The following is an 18,971-nucleotide window of genomic DNA, read 5'->3' on the forward strand; positions in this document are numbered from 1 at the left end:
GGGGGGGGGGGATTGCATACAACGCAAAGAACAAGATCAACAGAGGACGCAACAAGATTTACCCAGGTTCGGGCCGCTAAGAAGCATAAAACAGTACTCTTGCTTTTGTGTATTGGATGTGGGTAATAGCACTAGCACACAGAGCGCTTTTCCTCGGCAAGGTGCAAGGAGAGAGCAGCTACACGCGCATGTGTGTGTCAAGTTTGGATGGGTTCGAACCCCTGTCCCGGTTGCCTTGGCCCTCCTTTTATAGCTTAAGGGGTTACCGTAGTGTCAGAAGGGTCATTACATGGTGATTAGATAGCAACAGTGCTATCGTACCTAACTCTACTAGTTAGGACAAATTAAAAGCATTAAATGCATTGCTAGGTGTCGCGAGGAGGAGAAGCCCGTGCAAGGATGCAACACCGCTTGCCCAACTAACTCCTATTAGCTTGACACACCATTTGGACGCATGACGATAAAGGTAATCTTCATTCTAGCGAGCCGCCACGTGCATGATAAGCCCCACCAAACTGCCTGCGGGCTCGACACCTCATTGATGGGTGACTACTAGCTTGGTGAGGTGGAGCGCTGGTGTTTGGCGAAGTATTGCTTGGGTCTGGCGCTTGCCGGGCCTTCGTCTTGCCGGCATGGATGACTTCTAGTGCTTCATCCTGTAGCTTAGCTTGTCTTGGTCTTCTTGATGCGCTTTATGACTTCGGTTAGTCTCCGCCGAGGCTCCTTGCCGTGGATGCTGCTACCGTTCGTGCATAAGTCTGGGGTACTAAGGACCCCGTTCTTAGTGCACCGACAATATCTCTTAAAAATGGGGCACGGTCGCCATGTTGATGGAACGTGCCAATGGAGAAACCGCCTTGAACCACGAACTGAGTTTTCATAATTGGCTTGTGGTTGTGATAGGTCATGACCCTTCGGCAAAAGTTGTCATATAGGGACACTGTTCACACTTGAGCGACTAGCCTTCGGGGCTAAGTTACTTGTACACTTCGGAAGCTATGACGTGGCTCGGGGGACATGTGGCCAAAAATGATTAAAGTAATCACAAAAGGGAAGGAACTGGTCCACAAAGTCGATAATGCCCGCACATACCTCGGCTTCGAAGACTAGTTTGGGGGATATTGAGGGTGTCCTGGACTAAGGGGTCCTCGGGCTTCCGGCCTATCTCTCATGGGCCAGACAGATGGGCCGCTCTTGATTCATCAAAGGAAGGCCAGACTACAAGCGACCCCGTGCTCTGGAAGGAAATCTCCGAAGACTTGGCGTATCCTCCAAGTCTGGTTAGGAAATCTACATGTTTATCCCCTGATGGTGATCGACCATGTATAACCCTAGGTACCCCTGGTGTCTATATAAACCAAAGGGTTTAGCCCGTGGAGGGGGAGAACCATCATCATCATACCCACCTAGGGTTTAGTTCATCCGATCTTATGGTAGATCAACTCTATAATTGTCATACAAACACATCATACAGCCAAGCAGGACATAGGGTTTTACCTCCTAGAAAGGGCCCGAGCCTGGGTAAACATTGTCTCTATGTTCCCTGTTACCCATCGATATAAGATCCACAACTCGGGACCCTCTACCCGAGATCCACCGGTTTTGACATCGACAAAAGGGAACACCACCCGTTACCCGTTAGCTTCTAGCATTGGGGCATTGGCCCCGACAGTATGGCTTGTGCTGTAGTGTGAACCGCACAGCTATGGAGTGGTAGCGTCTAGTTACGCACCGAGACATGGGCATCAGTTTGAAAGTCGCGGTGGTGGTTTAAGGTGGGAAGATGTCCCACCAATCTACTAGTGCATTTTGGCCCTAGCGTGTAGTACTAGCAGAGCTGGCTATTGAACAATTTGTTATCAAGATGTTGAGTGGAACACCACTTCATGTTTCGGGGCAAAAAGTTTGATTCTAGCCTTTATTAGTCGCGCTCAACAACAACGAACTTGGGTCATTATGTTGTTGAAGACGTTTCCTACTTGTTGTTGTGCCCATCTTGATTGGTCTCGGTAATCAAGATGATTTTTGTGTCCAAGCCGTCTCCAGTCAGACGTGGCAACGATGGCGCGATGACATTTATCCCTTCTTGAAGGCGTTGTTGCATAAGAAGTCGACTTAGTCGTAGATGTAAATTTCATATCTTGTAATGATTCGATCATAGTTGCATTTGTTCTGAACTTTGCTTAACAATTAAAGAATGGTTGTTAGCATCACAACAATGAAAATGTTGAGGATTTTAACCTCCTTTTCAAAAGGCAAAGAAAATGGACATTGCGTCAAACACCTCATGTGCATGATCGGAGCCATTGGTCTCATCGTCATTGGCCATCGGGGTGGGCAGTGGTGCCGCAACCTTCTTCCTCGTCACCGCTTCTTCCATCGCCTTGGCAGATGGTGACACCTTTTGTTCTTGTCCGACGAGAACGGGGGCAAATCGGCCATGGGGAAGGAGCGATGGTGTTGGATGCGGTGTCGGGCTGCACCGCATTGTTGCCCAGCCGACATTGTCGGGTTGTGCTAGGCGTTCCTAGCATCGCCGGCAGAGGGTTCCCATTGGGAAGGGGTCGGAGGTGGGGAAAGAGGACATGCATATCCATTTACGCTGTGAAGGGGGTGCTTGAGACATCGACGACATCACGTGGCCACTTGGAAGTTGAAAGTTCTCCCTTCAAGCTTTCCGCATTTAATGAGAAAAATATGCGAGTAAGAAAATTTGAGTCAGTTGGGGTGCATTTGAGGGTCATTCCTCAAATTTTAGGTCATTTTTTAAGGGAAGGGCCAGGTCTTGTTAACTTGAAAAAAATAGTAACTGATTTTGAAGTTAATTTTTACTAGGCAGGCAAGATGTTCAAAAAAAGTGGATGTGGTTCACTGTTTTATTGAAGCAAATTCTGTTGCTGATAGTATAGCAAATAGTTTCCTTTGTTCTAGAGCTTATGAGTTTTGGGATAGTGATATTCGGGACTTTATTTCTCATCAATTGTAAACGATCTTGCTTTTATTTGAGGAATAAAGTCTCTTGATGTTCAAAATAAATAAATCAAAACGCACGAGAGATTTTCAAAAATTAAATAAATCAAAACGCACGAGTGGAAACTCGCTACCGGTCCACACTCCACCTAAGCCAACGGGAAAATTCTTTTGCCAGGTTTCGCTACCGACACACCTGCCCCACGGCTCCCGTCGAGTCCACGGCAAATGTGGCTGCCCAGCCCCGGCCGCGCGCCTCTCCAACGGCCGGCCAGCCACCCTCCCTTCTCCTTTTTTCAAACTAGCCGTTGATGCTCCGCTCCCTCTTCGTCTCTTCCTCAAACGGTAGGATCCCTGCTCCCCCACCCCCATTTAATCCCCACGCATCTTCCCCAAATCACCACACCTCACTCCCCCTCCTCACTCACAAGCCTCGCTCCTCTCCCTCCGGCTCGCTCTCCTCGCTCAGCCGCCGCCGCAAGCATGGGCCTCTCGGTGATCGCGCCGCCGGCGGGCGACTCGGCGTCCCCGGCCCACCGCCGCGCGCGCCGCGCCTTCCTCGTCTCAAACTACATGATCCTCGGCGCGGCGTCCGGGTGCGGCTTCCTCACGCTCTCGCTCCGCCTCGTGCCCTCCGTCGACGGCTTCCTCCTCATCCTGCTCCACGCGCTCACCGTGGCGGCCGCCGTGGCCGGGTGCGCCGTCATCGCGGCGCCCGACCCGCCGCGCGGCCGCGTGTACACCGCCCACATGTCCGCCACCGTCGTCGTGTCCATCCTGCAGGGCGCCGCCGCCGTGCTCGCCTTCTCCCGCACCGCCGAGTTCCTCGCCGACGGGCTCCGGTCCTACGTCCGCGAGGAGGACGGCGCCGTCATCCTGCGCATGATCGGCGGGCTCGGCATCGCCATCTTCTGCCTCGAGTGGGTCGCCCTCGCGCTCGCATTCGTCCTCAGGTACTACGCCTACGTCGACAGGGAGTGCGGCGGCAACCCCATGCGCCGCAGCGCCAAGGTCGGCGGCGAGGATGGCGCCGGCAACTGGCCGTGGCCATTCCAGGTCTGATCCGCTTCAAGGATAATGATGCAGCAAGGAATTTATGATGTGGGGGGAGGGGTGTCTGAAGGCGAGAAGAACTGAGAACTCATAGTTCTTGGGAGAAAGACTAGTGTTTGGTGATATTATTATTCGTTTATTGGGTTGTATTGTGTGGTGTGGTATATGATTATGTTGTACTGCAGCTGTTGCACCTCTATAACATTATTTGAAATTCATGTTCAATCGACTCCATTTTGGTCATCTCGATAAAAATGTTATCAATACTATAGGTCCGGCAATGCTACACGTACAAACAGTTTACAGGTTTTTACAGGGTGGGTCAGTTTTCATTGGTCAACAGGTGAGCGGGACGGCCCACTCCCCTGAAAATCAAGGGGGAGAGGTTTGTGATTGGTTGTTAGATGGAAACAGTTTACAGTCTTTTACAAATCTTTGTATGTCTAGCATTTTTGCTATAGGACCGAACCAACAAATATTTCTTTATCTGAAATATTACCAGATCTGACCAAAAATACGGCTTCCTTTTCAGTACGGGCATCCTTGCAATTCGCTTCCGGGACACGCACACTCATTATTTCTGAAATGATTCTTGAATCGGAATTTCGATAATATTTGACCCAAAAAACTTCTGCTCCAGCGAAGTTTTCTGTCTTGGGTCCCATTTTCTTCCCCTGTTTTATCCAAAGCCTGCTCGTTTCCAAAGCCTGCTCGTTTCATGTCTCCTGATTGCCACTGGACACATACAAAGAGACAACATAGTAACCTGATGTACACAACAACCATGTCCTGACGTCATTTTTAGCTTGTGATTTGAAATCACGAGCACAAAAGGCACCCGGTAGTATTTGCATGCGATGTTTGCTCTGCCTTGGCCCCTATTCGGCTGACATGGATTTCCACTCCTCTATCCCCTTCTCTTTTCTCCCGTGCGGACACGTCGCGGATGCTTGCGTTGTCCTCCTCCTACCCCACCGATTTCGACCTTCCTCGTCCTCTTTGCCCTCGTCGTCGCCACCCGCTTTCGTCCTCTTCAACACCCTCGCCCCCACCCAGCCACCACCGCCGGGGTTGTTTCCACTTCTTGCCGCTGATGGTGTACCTCGCGGTCCGCACCCTACATCTCTTTGCCGCCCTCCGCACACCACCGCCACCGCCACCGCCAAAGGACATTGTGTTTGACGGCCCAGCTCCCGGCGGCCAGGACGGGAGTCTTCACCAGCCGAGACTCGCCAATGCATGTGACTTCGCCGCCCACAAGGTATTCGGCCATTTGCTCGGCCTATTTAGGAGTACAAATTCATAACTCTGAAGGATCATGGTAGATAGCCTGGATGTTTTCTTTTACAATAACATCATCTGTACATCATTGTCTGAAGAATCGTCCGACGAGGTGAATGATGCTTTGGTTGCTACAATTCTTGTCAATGAACACATTTCAAAATTGCAACCATTGTTTAGGAGGGGGGGGGGGGTCTGTAAAGGGCCATGCGCCTGGTTTGAATCATAACAGAGAATGGGGCCATGTCCTACACTTTAACATTATTTCCATTGCACAAAGCCACTATTCCCTGGCAAGCTTTTCCGGCGACGATTCCGGATGGCGAGACCATTGTTCAACCATATTCGAGGGGGAGTGGTGGGCTATGATGATTACTTTGAATGCAAGCCAGATGCCCTTGGTAAGATTGGATTCTCCTTTTATCAGAAATGCACTGCATCTGTTCGGATGCTTGCATATGGAGTTCCTGATGATCTTGTTGATGAGTACAACGCATGAGTGAGTCCACAAGCCTTGATTCAGTATACATGTTCCGCAAAGTTATGGTTCAGGTGTTTGGCCGAGAGTATTTGAGCTAGCCACGGTTATATTCATGTTTGCCATGTAGTTTGAATCAAATTGAGCTATGAATGTTCAAATTAGTGTCCATATAAGGGATAAGATTCCATACAAGGGCATAAATTTGAAGAGATCAGCTAGATATGCTCTGATTTACTTAAGTTGTTCAAGTCATTTGAAACTATGAATATACCTTGATTAAGAAGAATGTCATTTTACATTCATATTGTCTATGTACTTATGTGTTATTGTACTTCAGTATGCGACTACATATCGAGATTGTATACTTGTTGATCCTTTCATCTTTGATTGCAGTTGATTTGCCTTGATTTAGTATGAGAAGATTGGGATACGAAACATCAAGGAGAATGCAACTCATATGTCACAAATATTCAAGGAAAAGGGTCTGGAACCCGTTGATTTAGAGCTTACCTATTCTTTTAGATGGGCGAGTGCAATGCCGCAAGGAGATATCTCTTCTGATGAGGAAGTTGAATATGAAGGATGTGAGGCTCGAGGTGTCGCCCTAGAGATTGCACAATCTGTAGATGACCCGAAATCTACATCTCCGATACAATTTTTTTGTACTACCATACTAGCCGTGTGACACTGATGTTTATAAACTTATATCTTTTAACCTTTAATCCGTAAAGAATACCTTGTAGACGAGCAGAAGCCATAAACTACTTGAAGCTCTCAAGATAGTGGTTTCTATTTGGTGTATAGGTCGTTGTATAACGACATAGCACACACCCCCTCGCATGACTATCCAACGTATGGGTCGGGAAAGTATCTGGTGCACCGGTGCTTGTGATGCTATCGGTGCACCGGACGCCCGTAACGTGTTCAAAAATGTTCGAAAAAATTGATTTTTTAACCCATTCACACAATATCAGTCTATGTTAAATATTTTTCATTTTTCTTTAATTTTTCTTTTTCTTTATTTTTTTCATTCTCAAACTTCTTTCAAATTTGTCAACATTTTTTATAGATTTGCTAACATTTTTTGAAATCACGAGCATCAATTACAAATTTGCCAACATTTTCTGAAATTGTGAATATTTTTTAAACTCGTGAACATTTATTTAATAGGCAAACTTGTATTGAATTGACGAACATTTTTTGAATTGTGGGGACACTTTTAGAAATTCCCTAATATTTTGTTAATAAAAAATGTTTTGAAATTAAAGAATATTTTTTGAATCAGCAAACATTCTTTGAATCGGTGAACTTCTTTGAAATTTGGGAACAATTTATGAAATTTGTGCAGATTTTTTGATATTTTTGAACTTTTTCTGAAAATTCTTGAACATTTCTCAATCCGTTAATATTTTTTAAAATTCACGAACATTTTTTGAATAACGAACATTCTTATATTTTTCCGAACATTTTGTCAAAATCATGAACATTATGGAAAATGCGAACATTTTTTGAATCCATATGATTTCTTCAACATTTTATGAATTCACGGATATTTATTTATTACTAAGAATATATTTTAATTTTTGCTACTTTTTGCAATAGGTAACTTTTCGAAATGTTGAATAATTTTAAAGAGAAAAAACAGAAAAGGGGAAAAATGGAAAACAAATGAAAAAGGCATCCCACCTCCCGCATGGGCTGGCCCAAGAACGTTTGCGGGAAGCAGCGGCCGACAAAAATGTACTAGCGATTTCTACCCCTTGGTCCATTAGGAACTCTCTTGCAGCTCTCAAAAAAAATTAGGAACTCTCTTGCTGAAATTTTCTCCTGTACTAAGGATTTCCAACCACAGGAGTATCACATTTCAAGAGAGATCAATGGTATTGCTCATAATCTAGCTCATCAAGTTCTTAGATCCTCTACAGAGCCTGACATTTGCTGCTTTGCTTCATCTCATAGGAATTTGTCTTTCCCTGTAGTTTCTCTTCTCGCTGGTTTTAATTTTCAGGGTTTTGTTCTCCATGTTGTAAGCTCAAATTGTAGGTCCTTGGATTTACTCTGACGCATATAAAACTATGCTAAGAAAATAGGCAATTTTTCGACTAATTTAATCCATAAGTAGATAACTAGCATGGCATTGACAGAACCAACAACATACTGGTACTGATTTAAACAAGCACGTACTACGCAAATAGTATACAAACCTACACATGATGCTAGCACTGCTAATACAGAAATTATCAGGAGAGAGATAAACGCGGTATACCCTCCAGTAGGCCATGCAGAAGCCGCCGCCACGGTAGCAGCAGCAGCAGAAGTGTCCTCGGCGGCCTTCTTGTCGGCCTCGGTCTTCTCGGCGGCGGCGCGTTCGGCGTCGCTGGACATGGTGATGACGGAGACGACGCAGACGTAGAGGAAGTAGTGGATCGGAGGCAAGCAATCGCGTAGTCGCTTCCAAATAACCTATTCGTCTCTCTCCCGTACATGAACCAGAGAGATGGAGTTTCGAAGACCTGCTCTCCCGTCGACCGTGTACGCGGCAGACGGGATGGAGTCACCGGCGACAGCAGCAGTAAAGGAACGACGGCGGGCTGTTCGCGTGGAGCAGATGTGATCTGATCATGGCGGCTAGGGTCACGATCTGACGTCTCAGATCGTGGCCCTGCTGCGCATAGGTGTGAGCTCGGCTCGGCTCATTCCCGCAACCCGCGGCGCGGCACGGCGGCGGATGAGGAGCGTGAGAGGGCCTCTTCTCTTCTCAAGTTTCAATAGTATGTAGAAGAGCCACCCTTATAAACCACTCCAACTTTCCTGCCACTAGCATGGTGGGACTAAACTTTCCACCACCTTGTCATGCCACCTACATGGGCCCTTAGAGATCAAATCTGAAATTGTCATATGGGCTCCAGTCCCATATCACATTTCAACAAACTATAGGAAAATCACGCTTGCATCATACTGGACTTCAAGCTTTTGATCATTTGGTGGAAGGCGCATCAACAAGCAGCTTCATGACATAAGTCTACATACCACAGGACCTTTACCCTATTCTCGATGAAACTGCAGCTCTCCAGCTTTTGTGGTGGATGTGAGTCAGCTCAATTTTCAGGAAGTCTTAATTTGCAGAAAGTCATGTTTTTACATGGACAATTTGACATAGCATCACGGTGTGGTCTTGATGGCCGATTAGGCATCATCTTGCTCGTTACTTCAGCTACAAAGTGCACATTTGTGCAGTTATTTTAGGTGTAGCCTGCTATGGTGCTTGCCAGGTTCTTACTTTCAATATGGAACCTGTCTTTAGATGTTCCAGTCAAGCTCATAGGCGCAATTTAGCTGTTCTTCTTGCAACATTTGTTTCTGTTTGATTGCCCAGGAGGTGTAATCTTTGTTGTATCATGTACTCCCTCCGTTCCAAAATACTTGTCGAAGAAATTGATAAAAATGGATGTATCTAGAACTAAAATATGTCTAGATACATCCATTTCTCCGACGAGTATTTCCGGACGGAGGGAGTAGTAATTAAGCTTGATTTGAAATGAAATTGGCGCCTTGAGTGCCTCTCCTTTGTTAAAAAAAAAAAGAACGCTTGCGGGAGAGCGGGGGTGCGCGTGTCCTCACTATTTGGCGTGCAGATTGGCAAGTAGGAGGTTCGAAGCGACATACAACTCTCTCGCGATCAGACGTCGTTCGAGGGGACTGATCCCATTTCCTATTTGGTACCCTCAGCGCCAGTTAAAGGCTATTTTACAAATCAGCGTGTCCTCCTCATCCAGTTTGGGCTGGGCCCATTTCATTTACATGGAATCTGATCTCTAAACCTCTTCACAGATCAATACTAAGCTTTACTGAAAAAAAGGTTCAATACTAAGCACGATAACCAGCCGGGACACCTCGCCTTTCGTGACTACCTCCTATTGGACGCTCATTGTGTCCAACAGCGCGCTGACGCACACGGGGCGCCCCGACTGGGCCGGCCCAAGTTAGCGTACAGCAGAAACCTAAAAAAAGTGAGAGACTTCATGAGAATCGAACCTTGGACCTCCAGTCGTAAAAGAAGTACAATTACCAGTTGAGCTACCACACATCGTTAACTATAGTTCTGCGCGAACTTCTTAAGAACGAACACCAACGAGGATACATTTTTTAAAAAATAGATTTTTTTTGAAAAAAGGAGAATGTTTCTGAAACGCAAACATTTAAAAACTCAAACATTTTTAAACAACGGGAACTTTTAATAATGAAATTTTTTAGAAACACGCTTTTTTAAACAATCAAAAAAGTGAAAATGTGAACATTTTCTAAAATTCAACAGAAAATTGGAACACAAACAATTTTTGAACTTCTGGAACAAAATTTGAAAACACGATCATTTTATTCAAAACTGGAGCATTTCTCTGTAATTCCGAACAAAAAATTGAAACGCAAACATTTTTTGAAAAACTGGAGATTTTTTTTGAAACTCCAAACAAAATTTGAGAATAAAAACATATTTAAATTTTCTGAACAAATATTGAAATGGGAACATTTTTTGAAACACTCAAACAATACTTCAAAACATGATAAGTTTTTGAGAAAATTAACAATTTCTAAAAACATGAACAGTTTTTGAGACACGAACAGTTTATGAAATCACGAACAAATTTTGAGAATGCGAACAATTTTTGAAAGACGAACAATTTCCGAAATAATGAACGAATTTTGTAAGCAAGAAAATTTTCTGAAAATTCCTCAATATTTTTTAAACACGAACATTTTTAAAATAAGTAAATAAATAGAACACGAGAACATTTTTTTGAATTAGAAACAAAAATTTGAAAATTCCAAACAAAATTTGAAAACCCGATCATTGTTGCAAATTTTGAACATTTTTTTAAAAGCATGAACATTTTCCAAAAAAAATCCGAACATTTTTGAAAAAGAAAAATAAACTTGAAAACAAAAAATAAAAATATAAAATAAAAATAAAAAACAGTTTCAGGAACCTTCTAGAAGGTTCCCAAAACCAGGAAAACCCAGCTGGACCCTCTAGAAGGTTCCCAAAACCGGGAGTTGGAACGGTTAAACGGGCCGGCCCGTCGCGTTGCTGCTCGGTCGGTCGCCTGTGCGAAGCGCCGGCAGTTTGACGCAGCAAGCGGCATATAGGATTTTCCTACCTACTGCTATTTTTCTTCCCTGTTGAGCGTCAACTTGTAACACACAAAGGAGGTTTTTTCATTTTTCTTCGGCTGTTTTCCCCCCCTATTTATTGTTTTCTATTTTAAATGTGTGAACTTTTTCCTATTTACACAAACATTAAATCAAATCCATTTTTTGCTATCTTTCTATTACGTTTTTTTAAATTTCATAAACCTTTTAAAACCCGTGAATTTTTTCAAAATTTTGCAACTTTTGTTCAAAATCCGGAACTTTTGTTCCAGTTTTGTGTGTTTTTCAAATTTTTACAACTTTTATAATGTACTTCTTTTCCAAAATCCGTGAACATTTTCCAAATATGTGAATTTTTCTTCAAAACCGATGGACCTTTTTCAAAGCCATGAATTTTTTTCCCGAAATTGATGATCTTTTTTTCAAACATGAGAACTTTTTTAAAATTTGTAAACCTTTTCTAATCCAACAAACTTTTTTTTCAAATTTTACGATTTTTTTCAAATTCATAAACAAAATTTGAATTTCATGAACTTTTCCATTTTTGTGTACTTGTTTTAAATTCATGAACTTTTTCAAATTCGGGAACATTTTTTGTATACATACTTGCACGTGCTCGCAAAAAAAACATGTTTGCTTCTCATGGAGGCACATATCTGCTTCCACGATAGGCACAACTATACATCTCAAAAAGCAAAGAACGCATATTTTTTGTCTACCACGTGAGGCACAAATTAGCTTCTCGTGGAGGCACAACTATACTTCTCAAAAAGAAAAAAATGTGTATCTTTTTCCTACCACGGAAGGCACATGTTTGTTTACACGAAAGGCACAACTGTGCGTCTTGGAAAAGAAAAAAAACATGTTTTTTTGCTTCCACACGAGGCACATATTAGCTTCTCATTGAGGCACATATTCTCAAAAAATATTTTTAAAACACTTTTTTCTTCTTCCACGAGAGATATAGATTTGCTTCCGCGAGGGGCACCGGAAAGGGAAAAACATGTTTGTGTTCCTGCTTCCATGGGATGCACCTCTCGAAAATTAAAAAAACGTTTCCGCGAGAAGTACATATTTGCTTCTTGTGAAAGCACATATTTGATTCCGCGAGGGGCATGACTGTGCCTCTTGGAAAGGGAAAAAAGTGGAAAAAAATGTGCTTCCAACTTAGTTTTCTTTTCTTTCGGTTGTGTCCTAGAACAAGTTCGTTGAAACACATTAGCATGGATCATGCCCGAGGGGGTGAATGACACTTCCATTGTTCTCATCCCAAAGGTGGATAATCCGGAGAGGCTAATTGAGTTCCATCTAACAAGCCTATGCAATGTCATATATAAGGTGGTGTCAAAGTGTTTGGTGAATCGACTGAGACCTATTTTGGATGATATTATCTCACCTCAACAAAGTGCCTTTGTCCCTGGAAGAATGATTACAGATAATGCACTAATTGCCTTTGAGTGTTTCCACTTTATTCAGTCGGAGTAGGACCCTAGCAAGAGCTTTTGTGCATATAAGCTGGATTTATCAAAAGCTTATGATAGGGTGGACTGGATCTTCTTGGAGCGAATGATGAAAAATATGAGCTTCGCTCGCCGATGGGTGGACTGTATTATGGCTTGCGACACCTCGATGAGATACATAGTGAAACTCAATGGAACCCTCTTGAAATCATTTGCACCGTTGTGTGGGTTACGACAAGGTGATCCTTTGTCCCTGTTTTTGTTCCTGTTTGTGGCTCACGTTCTATCTACTTTGTTGAAAGATGGAGAGGAAAGAGGAGATTATACCCCACTAAAAATTTGCCGAAGAGCGTCGGGCGTGTCTAACTTATTATTCGCAAACGATACATTGCTCTTCTTCAAGGCGGAGGCGGACCAAGCTAGAAAGGTCCAACAAGTGTTAAATGCATATGCAAAGGCCACTGGACAATATATTGATCCGTCTAAATGTAGTACCCTGTTTGGCACTTCGTGTCCAGCGATTGTGCAAGACGTGGTGAGAGATATTCTCCATATTGGTACTGTTACTTTTGAGAAAAAGCACCTAGGCCTTCCAATGCCTGAGGGTCGCATGTCGCGAGGTAAATTTCAGAATCTGCAGTCCTGGTTGTTGAAAAGGATTATTGCATGGAGCGACACCCTCTCTTTGGTTGGCAAGGAGACTATGATCAAAGCAGTAGCTCATGACATCCCTACGTATATTATGGGTGTTTTCAAGTTACCTATGTCTGTCTGCGATGATCTGAACATAATGGTCCGGAATTTTTGGTGGGGGATGATACGTCCATTTTGCATCATGCTTTTATATTGATATTTATTGCATTATGGGCTGTTATTACACATTCTATCACAATACTTGTGCCTTTTCTCTCTTTATTTATAAGGTTTACATGAAGAGGGAGAATGCCGGCTGCTGAAATTCTGGACTGAAAAAGGAGCAACTATTACAGACCTATTCTGCACAACTCCAAAAGTCCAGAAACTTCACAGAGATTTTTTTTGGAATATAAACAATATTGGGCGAAGAAAGCACCAGAGGGAGGGGCACCTTCCATCCAGAAGGATGGAGGATGCGCCCTACCCCCTGGGCGCGCCCTCTGGTCTTGTGGGCCCCCTGGCAGGCCCCCGATGCCCATCTTCTACTATATGGTGTGTTTTGACCTGGAAAAAAATAAGAAGAAAGCTTTCGGGATGAAGCACCGCCGTCTCGAGGCGGAACCTGGGCAGAACCAATATAGGGCTCCGGAGGAGCTGTTCTGCCGGGGAAACATCCCTCCAGGAGGGGGAAATCATCACCATCGTCATCACCAATGATCCTCTCATTGAGAAGGGGTCAATCTCCATCAACATCTTTACCAGCATCATCTCCTCTCAAACCCTAGTCCATCTCTTGTATCCGATCTTTGTCTCAAAACCTCTGATTGGTACCTGTGAGTTGCTAGTAGTGTTGATTACTCCTTGTAGTTGATGCTAGTTGGTTTATTCGGTGGAAGATCATATGTTCAGATCCTTAATGATAATTAATACTCCTCTAATTATGAACATGAATATGCTTTGTGAGTAGTTACGATGGTTCCTGAGGACATGGGAGAATTCTTGTTATAAGTAATCACTAGCACATATGCCCGTGCCTTGCAACGGGAGATAAATTAGTGTGTCTATTGAAACATTCATCAACACAACACGACAACATCCAAACAATGCCATCCGGCGACGACGGGGAGCGCAAGCCATGGTCTTAAACACACTATGAAAGATTTCTCAATTAGGGCGCTTGCTTTTCCCCATTAAAATCGGATTGGTCATTTGAAAAAACAGTTTATTTCAGACTGCTGGGCTTCGAAATGATTAAATATTGTGCGCCTTGCTTTCTTTTTCTTTTGCACATCTTTTATTGGTATGCCTAATTTCCCATAACATGCATCCATGGTCACCTCTCAAGGCTGCTCTACTTTTCCTCCAGATTCCTCGCTAATTTCTTTTCTGTTCAATAAACGCATCCTCTAGTGATGCCTCAACAGCTTGTTAATTCTCGCAACTCATGCATACATAAGTTGATGTGATTTGTTATAAAAAAAGTTACGTGGGACTATTAATCAAAAGAGCACAAATGTGGCATAGCTATATTTTTCTAAATCACAGACGTGATATAGCTCAATTTGTGGCACTAATAGGCTTTGAAGAGGACGTCGCAATCTCGAGACCATGATACGCCAACTTTTTTTTCACTCCCTCAGAAGCCCAGCCACATTGGGACTTTTGGCCCAGGTGACGTATGAAACGGGCGAGGTTTTGGCCCAGGTAATATACAAAATAGGCTGAGGCTCGGGCTTCAAGCGACGTACGAAACAAATTTTAATGGATTGCGTGGATTTTCCTACAAATAGTACCACCTCGCTTATATATCTTAAATATAAAATCACCTAAGCGGGACGAAACCAAGAATATCGCCTTGCTTTAATAGTAGGTATAGATGTGAATTTGGTATTCGTTCGATATTTTGATGAGATGTATGTTGTCTTTTCTCTAGTGGTGTTATATGAATATCGACTACATGACACTTCACCATAATTTGGGCCTAGGGGAAGACATTGGGAAGTAATAAGTAGATGATGGGTTGCTAGAGTTACAGAAGGTTAAACCCTAATTTATGCGTTGTTTCTTAAGGGGCTAATTTAGATCCATATGTTTCATGCTATGGTTAGGTTTACCTTAATTCTTCTTTCATAGTTGTGGATGCTTGCGAGAGGGGTTAATCATAAGTGGGAGGCTTGTCCAAGGAAGGGCAGCATCCAAGCACAGATCCACCCACATATCAAATTATCAAAGTAACGAATGTGAATCATATGAGCATGATGAAAACTAACTTGACAATAATTTCCATGTGTCCTCAGGAGCGCTTCGTTGTATATAAGAGTTCATCCAGGCTTGTCCTTTGCTACAAAAAGGATTGGGCCACCTTGCTGCACCTTAGTTACTTTTGGTACTTGTTACCCATTACGAATTATTTTACCACACAACTATCTATTACCGATAATTTCAGTGCTTGTAGAGAATACCTTGTTGAAAACCGCTTGTCATTTCCTTCTGCTCCTCGTTGGGATCGACACTCTTACTTATCGAAAGGATTACGATAGATTCACTATACTTGTGGGTCATCAGGGGGCGTCGGAAGGCAAGCGAAAAACACATTGGATAGCATGGCCGAGGATACAAGCCCAGAAAAGCAAGGGTGGTTTGGGATTCAGAGATTTCCGCCTCTTCAACCAGGAGCTCCTAGCGAGACAGGCCTGGCGTTTGCTAACTAATCCTACTAGCTTGTGTGCACAGGTTCTCAAGGCACGATACTATCACTACGGGCGCCTCGAAGATATGGTATTCTCGGGGAATGTGTCTCCGACTTGGCAGGCGATTCAGCACGGCCTCGAGCCCTTGAAAAAGGGCATCATATGGCGCGTCGGGAACGTGATGGACATTCACATTTGGTGATACCGATGGCTGCCTAGGGAGCCATCATGCCAACCCATATCCTTGCAGGGCATGTGCCGCCTAAGGAGGGTGGCAGAGCTCTTGGATGGTGAGGTGATGTGCCCATCAATGCCACCATTATCATTCCTGCTGCTGGTTTACTCGGGCCGGCTCCAAGTATTGGACAAGAACCATGTGTGACCCCGAACATGTTACAACTTGGCTCATTTTTCTTTGAGATTTCGTCAGTCGAGCCAAAGAAGGACACGGTGAAGCCAAACTTCAGGACTCTGCCGAGGTGAAATAATATTGGGCTTTTCATGTACGGTGAAGTAGTCCCAGGTGTGCAAGCAACCAAGTTTATTTTAGTTTAGGCTCGTGATCAGCGTGGCCGGAGAGATTAATTAGTTTCAGAATTAAAGAGTACTAGTTTAGAAAAGTCATCCACGTACAAGTTAGTTGGCTAGCTTAAATAAATATCTCTCCGAGATGTAAAAGGAGATTGTTTTTTTTGGTTAGTTTCGGTTAGTGTTTTGCACGGCCGTACGTACGGCTGGTGGGAGTCGCTATTATATAAGGTATCCTGAGTTAGATCAGGGGGTCGGTTTTGGAAAGTTTAGTTGAACAAAGAACACGAAACGTCTCGAGTGGAGGGGCACCAACGATGAGTTTTTGCAATCCTTCATGATTGGGGATTTGTTGCTGCTGTGCCGTCGTGGTTAACCTTGGGTTAATTTCGGTGCAAGTCTATTCCTTTGGTTTCTTGATATCTCCTTTGATCCAAAGGCACTTCTTCTTCTTCTATGTATGCTATTTATTTTCTACGACTATCACTGCTCGTTGTTGTTTTGCAAGTACCGTGAAGGATCAGACCTACCAGTGACTCGTCGTCTAGCCGAGTCACCATCAAGTGGTATCAGAGCTAAGGTTGTTCACGGTATTGTGTTGATCATGATGTCGACCTTGCTCAACAAGGAAGACGAGGTTGCTGCTGATTCTCAGGAAATTGTACGTCCAGTGTACGCGGATGATATTTCTCAAAATATTCGGGATGGTTTTGACCACACATGCAACTACATCAAGCAATGTCATTATGCGCTCGGCAAAAGGATAGATGTCCTGATCACTCGGTTTGATGGTTTGGCAGACATCATCAATATGCCGGCAACAAATTCTGCACCACCACAGACTGCTCTGGCTGCTCCACTGCGTTATGCACCACCGGCTCGCGACGGACATGCCGGCATGCATGATCGCTGTTTGGCGGCACCTCATGTTGGATATGATGGTCTTGATGACGGTGTTGACCAGGCAACGGGGTACGCTCCACGACCACGACACTATGAGCCTCGTCCTGAAACTTCCGCTCCTGGTAGAGCGCATGACCGTGTGGGTCAAGCTGTGCGTGTTCCTTTGGATGATGGAATTGGGCGCATAAAATTTTCAATCCCTTCGTTCTCCGGCAAGTGCGAACCAGAAGGCTATTTGGAGTGGGAGATGCGTGTTGATCATATTTTTGACGCCCATCATTATAGCGAGGAGAAGAAAGATCAACTTGCTGGAATTGAGTTCACCGGTTACGCACTAATTTGGTGGAGTCAAATTTGTCGTTCAAGACATCGCCCGACGACTTGGATGTTGGAAATATGCCCTAGAGGCAATAATAAAATGGTTATTATTATATTTCCTTGTTCATGATAATTGTCTATTGTTCATGCTATAATTGTATTAACCGGAAACCGTGATACATGTGTGAATACATAGACCACAACATGCTAGTTGACTAGCTCGTTGATCAACAGATGGTCATGGTTTCTTGACTATGGACATTAGATGTCATTGATAACGGGATCACATCATTAGGAGAATGATGTGATGGACAAGACCCAATCCTAAGCATAGCACAAGATCGTGTAGTTCGTTTGCTAAAGATTTTCTAATGTCAAGTATCATTTCCTTAGACCATGAGATTGTGTAACTCCCGGATACCGTAGAAGTGCTTTGGGTGTACCAGACGTCACAACGTAGTTGGGTGACCATAAAGGTGCACTACAACTATCTCCAAAAGTGTCTGTTGGGTTGGCACAAATCGAGACTGGGATTTGTCACTCCGTATGACGGAGAGGTATCTCTGGGCCCACTCGGTAATGCATCATCATAATGAGCTCAATGTGACCAAGTAGTTGGTCACGGGATCATGCATTACGGAATGAGTAAAGTGACTTGCCGGTAACGAGATTGAATGAGGTATTGGTGTTGGAAATATGCCCTAGAGGCAATAATAAAAGTATTATTATTATATTTCTTTGTTCATGATAATAGTCTTTTATTCATGCTATAACTGTATTATCCGGAAATCGTAATAGACGTGTGAATTCATAGACCACAATATGTCCCTAGTGAGCCTCTAGTTGACTAGCTCGTTGTGATCAACAGATAGTCATGGTTTCCTGGCTATGGACATTGGATGTTGTTGATAATGGGATCACATCATTAGGAGAATGATGTGATGGACAAGACCCAATCCTAAGCATAGCACAAAGGTCGGTTAGTTCGTTTGCTAGAGCTTTTCCAAATGTCAAGTATCTCTTCCTTAGACCATGAGATCGTGTAACTCCCGGATACCGTAGGAATGCTTTGGGTGTACCAAACGTCACAACGTAACTGGGTGACTATAAAGGTGCATTACAGGTATCTCCGAAAGTGTCTGTTGGGTTGACACGGATCGAGACTGGGATTTGTCACTCCGTATGACGGAGAGGTATCTCTGGGCCCACTCGGTAATGCATCATCATAATGAGCTCAAGGTGACCAAGTGTTTGGTCACGGGATCATGCATTACGGTACGAGTAAAGTGACTTGCCGGTAACGAGACTGAACAAGGTATTGGGATACCGACGATCGGGTCTCGGGCAAGTAACGTACCGATTGACAAAGGGAATTGTATACGGGGTTTTGATCGAATCCTCGACATTGTGGTTCATCCGATGACATCATCGAGGAGCATGTGGGAGCCAACATGGGTATCCAGATCCCGCTGTTGGTTATTGACCGGAGAGTCTCGGTCATGT

At 44.0% G+C, this 18,971-nt stretch overlaps 1 protein-coding gene across 1 annotated transcript; it reads left to right on the forward strand.

Moving 5' to 3' along the window:
• Positions 1-3,359: 3,359 nt before the first annotated feature.
• Positions 3,360-4,266, forward strand: LOC119364775. The gene has a single exon (XM_037630302.1). The coding sequence runs from the start codon at positions 3,454-3,456 to the stop codon at positions 4,030-4,032; it is 579 nt and encodes a 192-aa protein (XP_037486199.1). The 5' UTR covers positions 3,360-3,453; the 3' UTR covers positions 4,033-4,266.
• The last annotated feature ends 14,705 nt before the right edge of the window (positions 4,267-18,971 follow it).

Source organism: Triticum dicoccoides, chromosome 2B, assembly GCF_002162155.2.
Source record: "Triticum dicoccoides isolate Atlit2015 ecotype Zavitan chromosome 2B, WEW_v2.0, whole genome shotgun sequence".
NCBI classification, from domain to species: Eukaryota; Viridiplantae; Streptophyta; class Magnoliopsida; order Poales; family Poaceae; genus Triticum; species Triticum dicoccoides.

Coding starts and splice junctions, on each gene's coding strand:
- LOC119364775 (XM_037630302.1), top strand. CDS start 3,454: ATGGGCCTCTCGGTGATCGCGCCGCCGGCGGGCGACTCGGCGTCCCCG.